Below are 13,869 nucleotides of genomic sequence, written 5' to 3' on the forward strand. Positions count from 1 at the left end.
AAAAAAGGTCAATAGAGGGTGCTTTTAATGGTTGTTGCATCAACTAGTTTTATGGTTCTTGTCCGTGCTAAGCAATTTACTCAATAGGTGTCGTATTGTGAAAATCTATTAAAGAAAATTTTGTTTTTTGTTTTGCTACATTTTTATCTTGCGAAACAAAGTAGAATGTATATATACGCAATGTATGTATACGCAATAATAAAAAGAGCGATTACAAAAGAGGAAAAATAACTCAGTCAGCGTTGGATTTGGCAGTGAGCAGACAAGAAAACTTACAACAAGTTCAAAAGTATGTCGCAAAAAATAAATCTAGAGTAATTAAGGGAAGTCACATGACTAACTTCACTTATGATCTTTACACTTCCTCTTGGGGATTGAAAACGAGAACGTGAGAGGTTGGAAATGGACTTAATTTAAATACACACAATATTAATTGTATGCAAAGTAACCGGCGGTGATATAGATAATACTCCCATATAATGCATTTTATTGCAAATTCGATCCCAAATGGTCGAAAAAAGTCAGCGCTTAAGAACTAACACTTTTATATATTCAGTGCGTAAAAATGAAGGACGACAACCTAGTAATACTCCTGTGTCAACAAGCCTGCGTGACCTCTAAGAAGACATTCAAAGGAGCTTTACATAGTGTTTTTATTTTTAGCGCCGCTTTATTCATTGGTGGATTACTATTATCAAGAAAATGTCTAACAAGCAACGCTATAGAATGAAGAATCATGTGATCAAGGCCTTATCAGCAAAGAATGATATTGAGGCAGTGGAGTTACTGATACTGAATGATGCAGCGAAGAGTATTGGACTTAGTGCGCTTAAGTCATTTCTTGCAAGTTCTTTGGACTTAATAATTATTGAATAAAGCGGTGTAACACCAAAGATGAACTTTTAAATTTAAATTATTTCGAATAATATATCCAAAAGCCAAAAAGTTTTTAAATTTCGATTTTATTTAGTTGTTCATAAATGACCAAAATCACACAAGTATTCTTTTATTTACGTTAAAAAGTAACAAAGTGTTATAAAGAACATTTTAGATTAAAACAAGAAAGGAAGCAAACTTTGGCAAGCCGAAGTTCATATACCAGCAGCTATTGCAAGAATTAAATATTTTAAAAACATTAAAATTACGATTTACTTGCGTGTATCTTTAAAAACATGGAAGCTATGATGATTTGCTCAATAGGTTTTTTATTACCATTAAAACCATTACTATATGTCGAAGAACTAAAAGAAAAATTAAAAAACAGTAAAATTATAATTTTTTTTATTTATTTTTTTTCGATTGTTCCTATGGGAGCTATATCCGATCCGGCTCGTTCCGACTTATATACTACCTGAAAGACAACTTTTGGAAAAGTTTCATGCAGATAGCTTTAAAACTGAGATACTAGTTTGCGTAGAAACGGACGGACAGACGGACATGGCTAGATCGACCATAGAGTAGGAAACTATACATTATTACTCTATGGTGCTGATAAGACTACCATGTATAGTTGCACCATGGTTGCGCCTTCGGATCCGGCCGAAGACTCAGCAAGATCAACAGTTGTAGAGAGTAAGAGAGGGGGTAGACTTCCTAGCGCAACTTTGAAGCATGCTAAAAGCACATTTAGAAGAAGAGCGGCGGATGCCCTTAATCCCTACACAAATCTGACCATTCTGATTTCATTGCACACAGGGATGACAAATGAATAGAAGGGGGTGTCTAGTGGCTTAACATGGAGAGAGTAGGGTATTTTTAGAATCTCACAAACTGCTAACAGCAACGAGTAAGCTAGGACATAAAACCTTCTATCTATAATTATAAGGCAGCTAGAGAGGGTAAACATATATTCTTCTCTTTTCCATGTTTTAACAGCGGACAGAGGAAAAATAGGGAAGACCGTTTTCTATTTTTTAGCTGCCGACAAGGAAGGGAATAAATCCTTCCCCCATTCATCGCTCTCCAAGCACTAGAAGGTGCTATTAATCACATTAAATAAAAAACTATATTTTTTAAGAAGCACCATCTGGAATTTGAAATTTAAAAAAACGCGTATTTTATTTTTTCTTTTCGGTGAATATTTTTGAAGTTATACCCAAATTTTGAAGGTATTTCAGAGTGCTTGAAAGTAAAAGCACAAACTTTAAACGAATTTTTCTTAAAACGGTGTTTTTAAAGACGGTGACGCACCTTACTTGAAAACGGCTAAACCGATTTGTATCAAATTTTATCACAAGCTTCTTATCTATATTTATACCCTTGCAGAGGGTATTTTAATTTCAGTCAGAAGTTTGCAACGCAGTGAAGGAGACATTTCCGACCCTATAAAGTATATATATTCTTGATCAGCATCACTAGGCGAGTCGATCTAGCTTCCGCTTCTACGCAAACTAGTCTCTCAGTTTTAAAGCTATCTGCACGAAACTTTCCCAAAAGTTGTCTTCCTATTGCAGTTAGTATATAAGTCGGAACGTGCCGAATCGGACGACTATTGCATATAGCTCCCATAGGAACAATCGAAAAAATAAATAAGAAAAAATTATAACTTTTCTGTTTTTTAATATTTTTTCTTAGTTCTTCGAAATATAGTAATGGTTAAATATTTCAGAATTACGGTTTAAATTTCATCAAATAATAAAAATTATAAAATTATTATAATTATAAAAATAACGATCTAATAATTGAGCTGCAGATCATCATAGCTTTAAGTTTTTAAACTTATACGCAAGTAAATCATAATTTTAATGTTTTTAAAAATATTTAATTCTTGCAATAGCTGCAAGGGTATATGAACTTCGGCTTGCCGAAGTTTGCTTTCTTTCTTATCACATCTCGCGTTTATCCTCTCGCGAATTGTGCTTCAATGCTGCTCCCCTCGGTTGGTTTCGCGGGTGGTCGATTTAGTCGAGTTCCCCGACTATGGGTTACCCGTTACTCAGCTACACATTTCCCCACAAAACAATCGGAGCTTAGGTGGCGCAATCTCTTGAACTGCATAGCCAACACTAGAAGCTAAGAGCGTGCAGCAATCCCCGTTTTCAGTTCCTTCGTTCTGTACATCAGCGATCACCGGCAGCGTCCGATCAGCGGCAGAGCAGCGGCAGAGCTGTGGTTGAGTACTCAACTCGGCTATTGATCCAGGTCAAGAATGTATGTATGTTTCTTGGGTTGGAAACGCTTCCTTCTTGTACAATATACCCTTTTACTCTACGAGTAACGGGTATAACCAGAGGAATCGCTAAAGTCGAGTGCACCGACTTTTAGATACCCTTTACTAGCAAACCAACTTAATAATAATAAATATGCCTCCCAAACATAATAGGGTTTTAGGTGGCACCATCTGCCGAAAAACTAACAATAATGCTCATAAACTATGGTTAGATTTAGAAAATGTTTGAATGAGTCGATAAAAATTGTTCGAATAAACATACTAAGCCTTGTAACGGAACTCTAGCATGTGTCATTGTGCAGGGACAAATTTTCGCAAATTGTAGGAGTTAGAGTGGAAGTGGCCCCATTTTTAAATAAACTTGCGCTGCGTAGGCATAATCAGAATGTACATTTAAAACCCCAAATCTGTAGCTTTTAACGTTTCAGATATCTCGACGTTTATACGGACAGACAAGGATCCTGATCAAGAATTTATATCTTTTTACAAAATATGATATTACCTTCCCTAGATAAAGATTTTTATTTATCTTAAGAATTATTATTTATGTACCGAAATACTTTTATTTATTTTTATTTTCAAATTAGATTGATACCACTCAATTAAATTCACTGCAATTTGATGATAAGTTAATTCCACCGCATACGCAAGATATAAGATATTTCTTTTTACATGTTTCTACAATCTGACTTAATTGTCAGAGCGTCTTTATCAAAATTCTACTGCAACTTCGTGAAGAACAAATTGACCTCAAAATTATTTAATTTTATAAAAATTATTTATAAAAAATGAATTACTTATTTTCACAAATACCTTGTACTTTACCTATATCCAAATAACTAGTACCTTTCCCAAACCTTTGTATATCTTTTTACGTTACGAGAAGGGGCTATAAAAATATGGTAGTACTTATCTTCTTCTTATCTACTGACTTAAAAATTTAATACCTTCTAAAAATTAAATTATTATTTAACTAGCAACATTAATAAATTACACTAATAATCGAATCCGAAATCTTTTCAAAACTTTAAAATTCTATGCGAAATTTAATATTTTGTCCAGTGCAGGCGTATAGTCGCACCCAGTTGAATCTAGTTGTTCAAATGCGCCGAACTAATGACCGCATTAAGTAATTTCCCTCGCACTTCCCACCCTGGAATGACCCAGTCCTGGAAAATCTCTGACTTTGGATTCTCCATAGACTCGCAGTTGCATTGGCTAGTTGGCCGTCTGCGTTTAAATGGCTTACTCAATGGCGCTTTCGTGGTAATTGGCATTTGGCTTTGGCAAGTCCGATGTCCAAAAGCCGGACGGGCTTAACTAAATGCATAAATAGTTTCGGTTTCATGTACCGCGTGGATTCGGATGCTTAGCCGGTTGATTGGAATTTAGATGCTTTTTTTAGAGGGAGAAAAACTGTAAGAACAGAAAAAAGAAATCAGTCGAGGTTACCCAGCGGTGAAATGAATGCAAAAAGTATACAAATTTTTGTTGTAAAACTGAGGCAGGATTTAAGATATTCAAATTATAAAGGAGCCTAAATCAAACATAAATTGCCCTGCTCCGAAGTGGAAACATTTGAGTTTTTACGGCTTAGGCGCTAACAAATCCCGAGTCGCTGTTGAGATTTTTATTATTTAATTTATTTCGGTGTCAGTTTAAAAGCCATTTATTCATGTGTCAAGTGCCTGCAATTGATTCAGTCTGGGCGCCTAATGGATTATAGATAATGCCAATGTACGTGCTGCATAGATAGGCATGTTTAGCCCAATTTGCTGGCCAGCTCCGTACGTTGTACATTGCGGGCCACCCACTGACGCACAAGAACCCAAAACAGAATTAGCATTTTCTGTGGATTCGACTTGCCGTTTTTTTTTTTTTTTGGGTTAGGTTTTTGGCCTTGCCTTTAGTACTTTCTCCTTGCTTTCGCGGTGGATGCTGCTACTGTTATGCTTTCTTTTCGATGAAACGCAACGTGTATTTTGTTTATTCCGTCTGGTTGGCACCTTTGCTCGAGTTGCTTGTCTTTGGCTCCGAGTGTGTGTGCTGCGGCTTTAACGGATATTTCACCGATGGATGGTTGCTCCTCCTAAGCCACCACCACCAAGCCCCTCGAAAACCCCAGCCACATGAAGAGCGCGTCTGCCAAACAATCGCAGAGAATTTCAGCGAGCAATCGAATTTCAGCGGCTTTGACGGCAGCAATTTGAGTGGTTCGCAAGCCCCCCAATCCTTGTCCTTGTACTCAGCATCCTTGTTTGGCTTCGACAAGCGCTATTTGAGTTCCAGTCGAGCAATAAAGATGATTGGGCACTTGTGATTAGTGGCGGAAAAGTGGAAAAGCAATTTCTGCACATCCATTGAAGGTGGCCCAAATAAATCCTCTAAAATTGCCTCTCAGAACGGAGTTTTCTCTTTCGATTTGTTTACGAGGCCGTCCATTATTTGATACAAGTTCCCACGCAATAATCATTATGGCAGCTCATTAACAGGCAGCTCGCCTCGAAAAAGTTTTTCCCACTCTGGCTAATGACAAAAACTCGTCACGTACTCTCAGCCAAAACTAAAAACTTTATTTTCACTTCTGCAAAACATAGAAGCACACACTCCTGCCCACAGAAAAAAGAAGAATATAGGAATTGACAAGATTTAAGCCGGGGCTGACTGAAGTTTTGTGTCGACAGTCTAAGCCACTTTTCGGTGTTGTAGAGACAACGGCCAAATGCAACCGAAACTTTTCCGGTATGCCCCAAAAAAGTTTCACAGCAATGGGGCATGCAGCACATCCTATTCAATCGGCTGCAGTTGGCCACTCAACGAAAAGAAAGCAATCTTACCGACAATTAATAAAGAAAATAAATTTAATTCAAATTTAATCTCTTTTATCTTTTATCTTTTTTAAACTAACTTGTTCATGCACACATAATATATTGCAAATTAATTTTTAAACTTATAACGCCAGCGTTGGTGTTTCAAATGAGTCCATGCATGCATTTCCACATGTGAGTTTCTTTGCATTTTTGAAAAACGCGATAACGACTTGCATGCCTTACTAAACCCTATTTTCTTATCAATTAGTTTGTTACTTTTTTTTAGTTTTAAAAAAACTTTAGGTTACGATTAAACTCTATTTAAAGAAGAAAAAAAATATATATGTATATTTAAACAGACAACGGAATTATACATACTAGAACGATAAGTTATTAGACTTGCTGTATCATTAGGTTGGGTGATTGCTCTCAAAATCTTAGTAAGCTTTAAATAAACCGAAATGTTGTCATCTCTTCAAAGGGTTTATAACGAGATCTGAATGAATTTGAACAGAAGCTAGGTAGGCAAAAAGGCATATAGTGTTATATTAGTAAATTATCTTTTCAACATCAAAAGACTCTTTTTAAATTTAATTAATTGAATTTTAATTTTCTCAATTCAACTTTAAATGTGAATTCGTATGACAACTTATCAATTAAATTAATTTGATCACTGATCAACACGAAGAAATATCTCATTTTGGTTTTCGATGCTGACACAATGCAACTTTGGACGTAATATTATTATTCTGTGCTTATTACGTTTGTCAAAAACATCGAAAAGTAAAAAACACGAGCTACGTCGCTGCATTTACTCTATTTAAATGTTTGAATAAAAAAACCCAAAACTTAATGCCCTTTGGTTCCTATTTATTTTTCCCGTGTGCATGCACAACATGCCCGTGGCGTCAAAAAGTTGCTTAGCCAAGTTGAGTCAAGTCAATGACTGACTGGAAATCAAATCTGTTTCCCCCGAACCCGAAAACATTGATGATGTTGCTGGTGTAAAGAGCCGGGTCTGATGCCGGAAAATTTCATAAATCAAGGTGCCGCCGGGAGTGCGTGGTGCAGGACCTGAGGACCTGAAGGAGCGGCAGGACTCAATGCCGGGCGCTGTAATTGCTTTATGCTCTGGACCGTGGTGCGGTCAACAAAGCAACGTGAGCGAATCATTTTTGACATGGCCCAAAAGCAGCTTTTCCTATCTCTTTCCACCCGCTGTCTCACACACATTTGGTGAAACGGAAAAGTTAAAGTTTTATGATATTTTTTGGTCAGCCGGCTGCTCGATGCCTGGCAAGGGTTATGGCATTGAAGGCAAAGACCAGAGCTCGAAAGTCGGACATAACTTCTCGCATTGAGGTCAGCAGACACGATACTTCTATCCACAAACTTTGAGACAACTATGTATTTCCATTCCCAAAATATTGCTGACAAAGTAACCAAGTGATAATCGTTTAAAATGTTTGACAAAGACGGATTACGTAATTAAAAGCGGTGACTTTGGAAGACATTATTAAGCATCAATAGATTATAATTTTCGATGCTCTGTTTTAAAAAAAAGAACAACGTGTCAGTTTTTTGACAATCAAGCCCGAAAGACTTAAGTAAGTTAAATGTTTTAAAATGTAGAAAAATTTTAAAAAACGTATGTATTAAAAAGTTTGCATTGATTCTAAGAAACTTAAAATTCTAAAGTGTGGCTTAAATTAAGACTCAAGAAACAAATATTTCAGGAAATATTGACCATTAAAATATAAAACGTATGGTAGTTAAATTAAGATAACAACGCTCTTGTTTTAAAAAAAAACTTTTTATTAATTAAAGAAATGTTTGTCTCCATTTTATGGTTATTTATCATAAATTTAAGAAAAAATTTAATATTTTCAAAAAACGCTTTTCATATGTTTAAGAAAATTGGCTGGAAATTGATGGCGAGTGTCTTAAATCAAAGACGAATTTCTTTAACCAAGGGACTTTTTTTTGAGTGTACATTTCGTATTTATAACTTTTTGACAACTCTGTATAACTTCGAGCACGAATAAAATCAATCTGAAATAAGGACTCAACTCAAACACATCAATATATTAGTCCAATGCAGCCCGTTCCAGTTTCCGTACCTGCAATAGAATAGCTTTTTGGAAAAGTTTAAACAAAGGGGGACTAGTTAGCGTCGATATAGCATGCAGGCGGACATAGCTGAATCACCTCACCTTAAAACTTCATACTTCAACTTATACACTATATACAAGTTGTACAATAGTTTTTTGTACAAGTTTTTTAGGGATTAAAAAAGATTTTAAACTTAATAAAATATTCTTCGAATGCACCGATGAATTTTGGAAATTAAGATAGAGAAAATTTAGCAATTATCCTTACACACGTTTTTACAAATAGACCCACGTTTTCTGCAAGCTCTCGCTGTTTTTGTAAAAGATCCACTTTTGGCAAAACTTTAAAAATTGCATGACAGCGGGTAATAAATTATGGTGTCCCACCACAACACCTCCGCCACCGTCATGTTTTATGCGGCTCTTAAAAAATGATGTATGTGCGGATGATAAAATGAAGATTGCAAAACATCAAGCGAAACACGTCTGGCCAGAGTGCATCGCACTCGAATGTCAAAGCTAATAAGCAGCTTCAGTGGGAAATATTTTTCCCGGGGGAAAACTCTGTCGCCGTTCCTGTTTCGCTTTTTTTGCCGGCTGTTCTATTTCGTGGCAGATTTATGGGTAAACATAAAGCCCAGGTGATGACGTTGAGGCTAGGCAGGTGGCGAAAGTTTAGTGCCCACATGTGGGTGTTTCCCACAAAAAGCGCTGCACACTTTGCGGCTGGCTCTAATTAATGAAAGACTTCGCCCTTGCCATTCTGCCACTGTCAATGCATAAAGAAATTTTGCTAATTAAAAATAATCGCAATAGCAAAGCTGCACTACAACTTTGTCTTTGCCTCGGAAAACCCTTCATTTCCCCCTCCACTCTGTCCTGGAAAATTCCCTGAGCAGTCGGCCATTTCTTGTGATTATCTTAACAACTTGGCCATGTTGCTGCACCCGCTGAAGCACCATTGCAACACTCAAAAAAACAAATAACACGAATTAGAAATGAGAAAAACATATATTACAATTACTATAATTAAATGCATTAAGATGCCATCGCAAGCCAAATTTGAATTGATAAATACCTAAAAAAGAAAATGGCTTAACCTTTGACCTGAAGAAATGTGAAATGGGGCCTAAAACATATTTTTTTCTTTGCAAGAAGACATAGAAATTGCTCGCGGGCTGCAAGTAATTGTCTCTGGCTCGTTTCTTTGGATTTGGATTCGGATTTGGCGGCTTGGCTGGCAACATCATTAAATGTGTATATAATGGAATTGCTGTGATTTGTTCCTAGCGGAAGATTTATTATCACGCTGCCATTTTCCAGGCGAAAAAATCGGCATTATGTTCCGCATGCCTGGTGACAAAGTGCAGCCAGACGATGGCTTTCATTTTGGGTTGCTCCACAGCAATCGGGGTCGTTTACATAAACACTTTGGAAATTTATTGCTTTGGGCTGGCGTGTGTGTCTGTCAATGGCAAAAGTTTGTGCATTTAATTTGTGCAAAATTTGCCTAGAACTCAAATTGAATTAACCTGATGACTCAGTGGAATGTGAGGCGGTGTTCCGGCAACTGAGTTCGCCCCAAATCGGATTAAATATTGAGTACTAGCCCGTGCTTTGTCTCTATGTTGGAGAAATCCCTACCGAAACGCCATCGTTTGTCGTACAAGTTGAGCCATATGCCAACTCATTTGCATTTAAAGTTTTTCCTTTTCACAAGTTTTGCTGTGAACATATGCTCGAAACCCTATTAGGTCTTCATCAAATTAAAATATGTCCGCCTTGACGTGAATAATGCCCGAGGCCATGGCTGAACTTATTTGCCTGCAAAACTATACAAAAGTTAGAGTCATCCTGGCGCTTCCTCAACTAGAGAAGGTGCGCAATTTTGCAGTGATCAAATAAATTAAAAGTTGACCAAGGACCCAGAAACAATGGAGCAAGCTGCAAAGTCTCTTAAGTCTCAGTTGAGTTGTTCAAACATCTGGGCAAATGAGTGTGAGGGTTTTGACAGAGATTATATCTGGATTGCTGGATTCGGAGCTTAAAATGAAAATGTGTGACAAAATGAAATACTTGTGCCTAAGTGAAATTGTTTTACTTTGCTTTTGCGCAGTGCCGTAAGTCACGAAGTAAAATAAATGACAAATATACTCGAACAAATTTTAAAAAATATTGACAGAGTGCAAAGTAATCTTAATTCCTTAATGGACTTTGCAGCATGTATGAAATCAATTTGCACCTCTGGTTTGATGTCATGTCAGAGTGGCATATAAATTACATACGTAATCCCCTAGCATGTTCATTACATTAAACAACATCAATTGTGGCTTGCATTGACATTTTAAATGATTATTGTTCGTCGTATGCGGGGATATTTCTGTTAAGCAAATTCAGCAAGTCTTTAATTGCAGCTATTTAAGAACAATGTTTGCGGGAATTTTTCGCAGATTCTGGCATTCGATATTCCCAGGACGAGCCAGTTTTGATTAAACACTCTGTTATTTGGCACTCCCCTGTTGGCAGATTGAGTTTGCGTTTAATACCTTTTACGTGTCCGGCTTGCTAATTAATGTCCGTCGCCGGCCGCTCGGTGTAATAAATTGGATTTGCTGTTAACATTTTTATCAGTGTTTTGTCATTACCGACTATGGGGATTTGCTGTCAATTTCGTGGTGGCCAAAGTCGGCCAAAGCCGGCCAAAAGGCCCACAAATTCGGCTACCACTTTAAAGGGAAATCTCGGCTTTAATAATCCGTGTGCGTGATCGAACTTCGGCCAGCTGGCTACTAATGCCCATAAATAGTTCATTGCATTTCCATTAGCCACTTTGTGGCAGACCTGACTGTTCGTTGACCTAATGTGTGCAATTCATTATGTGCAATTAGAGTTCAATTCAGGGGCTCTGCCTGGTCAAAGTTCAAGGATCGGATAGGCCGGCCTCTTGAGGCCATAACACATCATTAATGGGCTGTGTGGCCGGGTTGCCAAAGAAAGTGTAACAATAATGGGCTCGTTTGTTTTCATTGCACACGTGCTGGAGCCCGGGCTTTGGTTAAATATGCTCTTAATAGACACAGCATTCTGGGCCTTGTTTTTGCGGGGCAAACATTGGCCAGGTCTCCTGTCGGCGGCAGCTTCTATTCCCCTCTCAACGAGCCACTCCTGTGCTCCTTCTGATGGTTCAGTTTCCCTCTGAGCGGTCAAAAAAAAAATGAATTTAACGCGCAAATGCATATTTAATTGTGCGAAAATGTGTGAAATCATTTTGAACTTAATAACTTTACCCACTTGAATACTGGTTAAATGTTTCGCTGGATAAACTGTATTTTCTATTTTCTGCACATCAATTTTAATTGAAAAATCATAAAAAAAAATCGAAAAAAATGCATATGCAAAAGTACAATTTCAACAGCATATTCTTTTGTTTTCTTAAAATTTGTCTATAATAGTCCATAAATACCATATAAATGTATGCATTCAATATTCTTCTTCGAACTCGTCGGTGAATGTTTTTTTACAATGCGTATCCTTTACCATTAGTGCATGCATACTGCCTGCATCAATTGCTTGTGATTTTAACAGAGATTTTTTTGCTTTTTTTTCACGCCACTTTGCACCAGGCTGATGTTGAATTAAAAAATTGATAAATGATTTTTAAAATGCCTATGTGAATGGCTCTGTAAATAAAATGCATCAGCCCGTCCTGCTTCCAGATATGTTTGATAAGTCCGCACGATATTCTCGGCTATTTGCATATTTATTAATTAACACCAACGGCTTAAAGGAAATCCCCAAGGACACACAATCACGCGTTGACAGTGACAACTGTGCGGCATATTTATTAAAGCTTTAATTGGTCAAAGTGCGGCCCGCTTCAGTATGCCATTTAAAATAGATCATAGCACATATGTCTCTCGACTCTGAAATTCCCGTGAGAGGCAGTGATAAAAATTTTCAATATGTCCATATTGACCATTAAATCCAACTCCTCGTTCGCGGATGTGCTGCGGGGTAAGACAATTCCGGTGAGCCGTCTGAGCCAGGAGTCGCTGGCCAAGGCGCAAGGCAAGGCCAAGAAGGTGGAGCAGTTCCTGGCCAAGGCCAAGTCCCCGTCCCTGATTTCGCTGGGTGGACTGTCCTCCCAGTACGAGTTCAATAGGCTCCAGGAGCTGAACAAGTGGTGGGAGCCGAGGACTCGGTACCGGGACGAGGCCGATGTCAGTTTGCATCCCAGCTACGAAATTAAGCAGTTCTCATAGTCCGATTAAATCCAAAGTGTCGAGCTGCTTAGTGTACTAATCGCCCTATTTTGCAGTGATCTTAATTGCTATGTGCGGTATTTGGAAGCCAAGGAACGACACGAAAGGCAGTTCGCGCAGGAAATGGAGCACTTCATTGCCAATCAGCGCAATATCTGCGACCAGTTTTTTCTGAAGAAGTAAGCTCACAGTTTAAATTGAGAACAAAGTTTACCTTAACCTTTTTTTTTTTTTTGCTTTCCAGAATCCTGTGCTACAAGACACGTTGGCCCCCGCTGCACACAAAGCGAGAACTGAACAACTTCGTCTCGAAGTTCTTTCAAATGACTGCAAAGGAAAAACGTCGGGTCGAATATCTCATGAAAACTGATTTAGGTGTGGGGTACTAAAGCTTATACAATTGCAAAGTAAACTCTGCCATTCATAGCAACGGTTTAATTAGCAGATTTCATTTTGCAATTTTATTTTGCAATACCAATCTAATTACTTGATGAAAAAAAATACACACAGCCGATAAATTTCATTTAGCAATTAATCAGTTTTATTTTCCTGCTCTGAAATTAATAAGGCAAAACATTTGTGGCTAACGGTATGAGAGCATTTTACAGTTAAGAATATTAAGTTATATTACGGTATTAATTTTTAATTAGATCTCTCGCACAAAAAGCATGATTGGAAGAGGAGGCAATCGAAATTGAGCTGAATTAAATCCGCATCTGTTAACATTTTTCCGCTAAATTACGCTTAAACAAACTGCCGTTTGTGCATATTAAATTTTTCAGATCCATTCATAAATGAATTGAACAATAAATTATTTATTGTTGAACCATGTAACTATGTGGGAAATTTATGTTTAAACGCGGTGCAATTGTTTCGACCTTTTTTTTTTACAATTTTCCAATAGGAGACAGATATGTGCATTTGGGATTGTGTGTGTTGACAGGAAGTGCGCCATTTGTCAGAAGCTAGTTTACGGCCATTTTTTACCCGTTGACTCGAGTTTTGTTTGCGCTGTGTAAACACACCTGAAAAAGGTCAACTGGACAAATGTTTACTTAGTGAACAATGGCACAGATTGGTCATGTAAATGTTGCTCTTCAATTCAGCTATGCCTGTTCTTTAAAATTAATCACATACCTTTCAATTTATTGTTGTGTATTTTATATACAGGCCACAATAATAAACAAACACGAATAATTCGTCAGCCGAAAGTTATTGCAAAGCTTTCACAATATGAAACCAAAGTTGTGAATGCAGCCAGGCCTGCATTGCATTTAACATTTTGTTTTCAATGTGACTTTACCATGTACAGGCATTAGGGTGTGATGTTTTAATCATTGGTTAGAGCATAAATTCAGTTTAAAACTATGCACACAAAGAATATATATTCCGCTCCAGTTAATGCAACACCCAGTATTAACAAAGCTGAAGACTTTCTCGCCTTTTATCGACACACTCTGACACTGCCTGGAAACTGCCCTAGACTATGGTTCATGCCTGAGCGGACTTTCAACCCC

The 13,869-nt window shown here is 37.5% G+C and overlaps 1 protein-coding gene across 1 annotated transcript; it reads left to right on the top strand.

Annotated features, from left to right (window-relative positions):
- Positions 1 to 1,502: 1,502 nt before the first annotated feature.
- LOC108141015 lies at positions 1,503 to 13,070 on the top strand. The gene is made up of 5 exons (XM_017264092.2): positions 1,503 to 1,572; positions 12,030 to 12,351; positions 12,409 to 12,531; positions 12,597 to 12,941; positions 13,003 to 13,070. Exons 1-4 carry the CDS (start codon positions 1,503 to 1,505, stop codon positions 12,739 to 12,741), a joined length of 660 nt encoding a protein of 219 aa, XP_017119581.2. The 3' UTR covers positions 12,742 to 12,941; positions 13,003 to 13,070.
- Positions 13,071 to 13,869: the final 799 nt, after the last annotated feature.

This window comes from Drosophila elegans, unplaced genomic scaffold (assembly GCF_018152505.1).
Source record: "Drosophila elegans isolate 14027-0461.03 unplaced genomic scaffold, ASM1815250v1 contig_476, whole genome shotgun sequence".
In the NCBI taxonomy this organism is placed as follows: domain Eukaryota; kingdom Metazoa; phylum Arthropoda; class Insecta; order Diptera; family Drosophilidae; genus Drosophila; species Drosophila elegans.

Coding starts and splice junctions, on each gene's coding strand:
- LOC108141015 (XM_017264092.2), top strand. CDS start 1,503: ATGTATAGTTGCACCATGGTTGCGCCTTCGGATCCGGCCGAAGACTCA. Junction 12,352..12,408: donor GAAATTAAGCAGTTCTCATA/GTCCGATTAAAT, acceptor CCTATTTTGCAG/TGATCTTAATTGCTATGTGC. Junction 12,532..12,596: donor GACCAGTTTTTTCTGAAGAA/GTAAGCTCACAG, acceptor TTTGCTTTCCAG/AATCCTGTGCTACAAGACAC.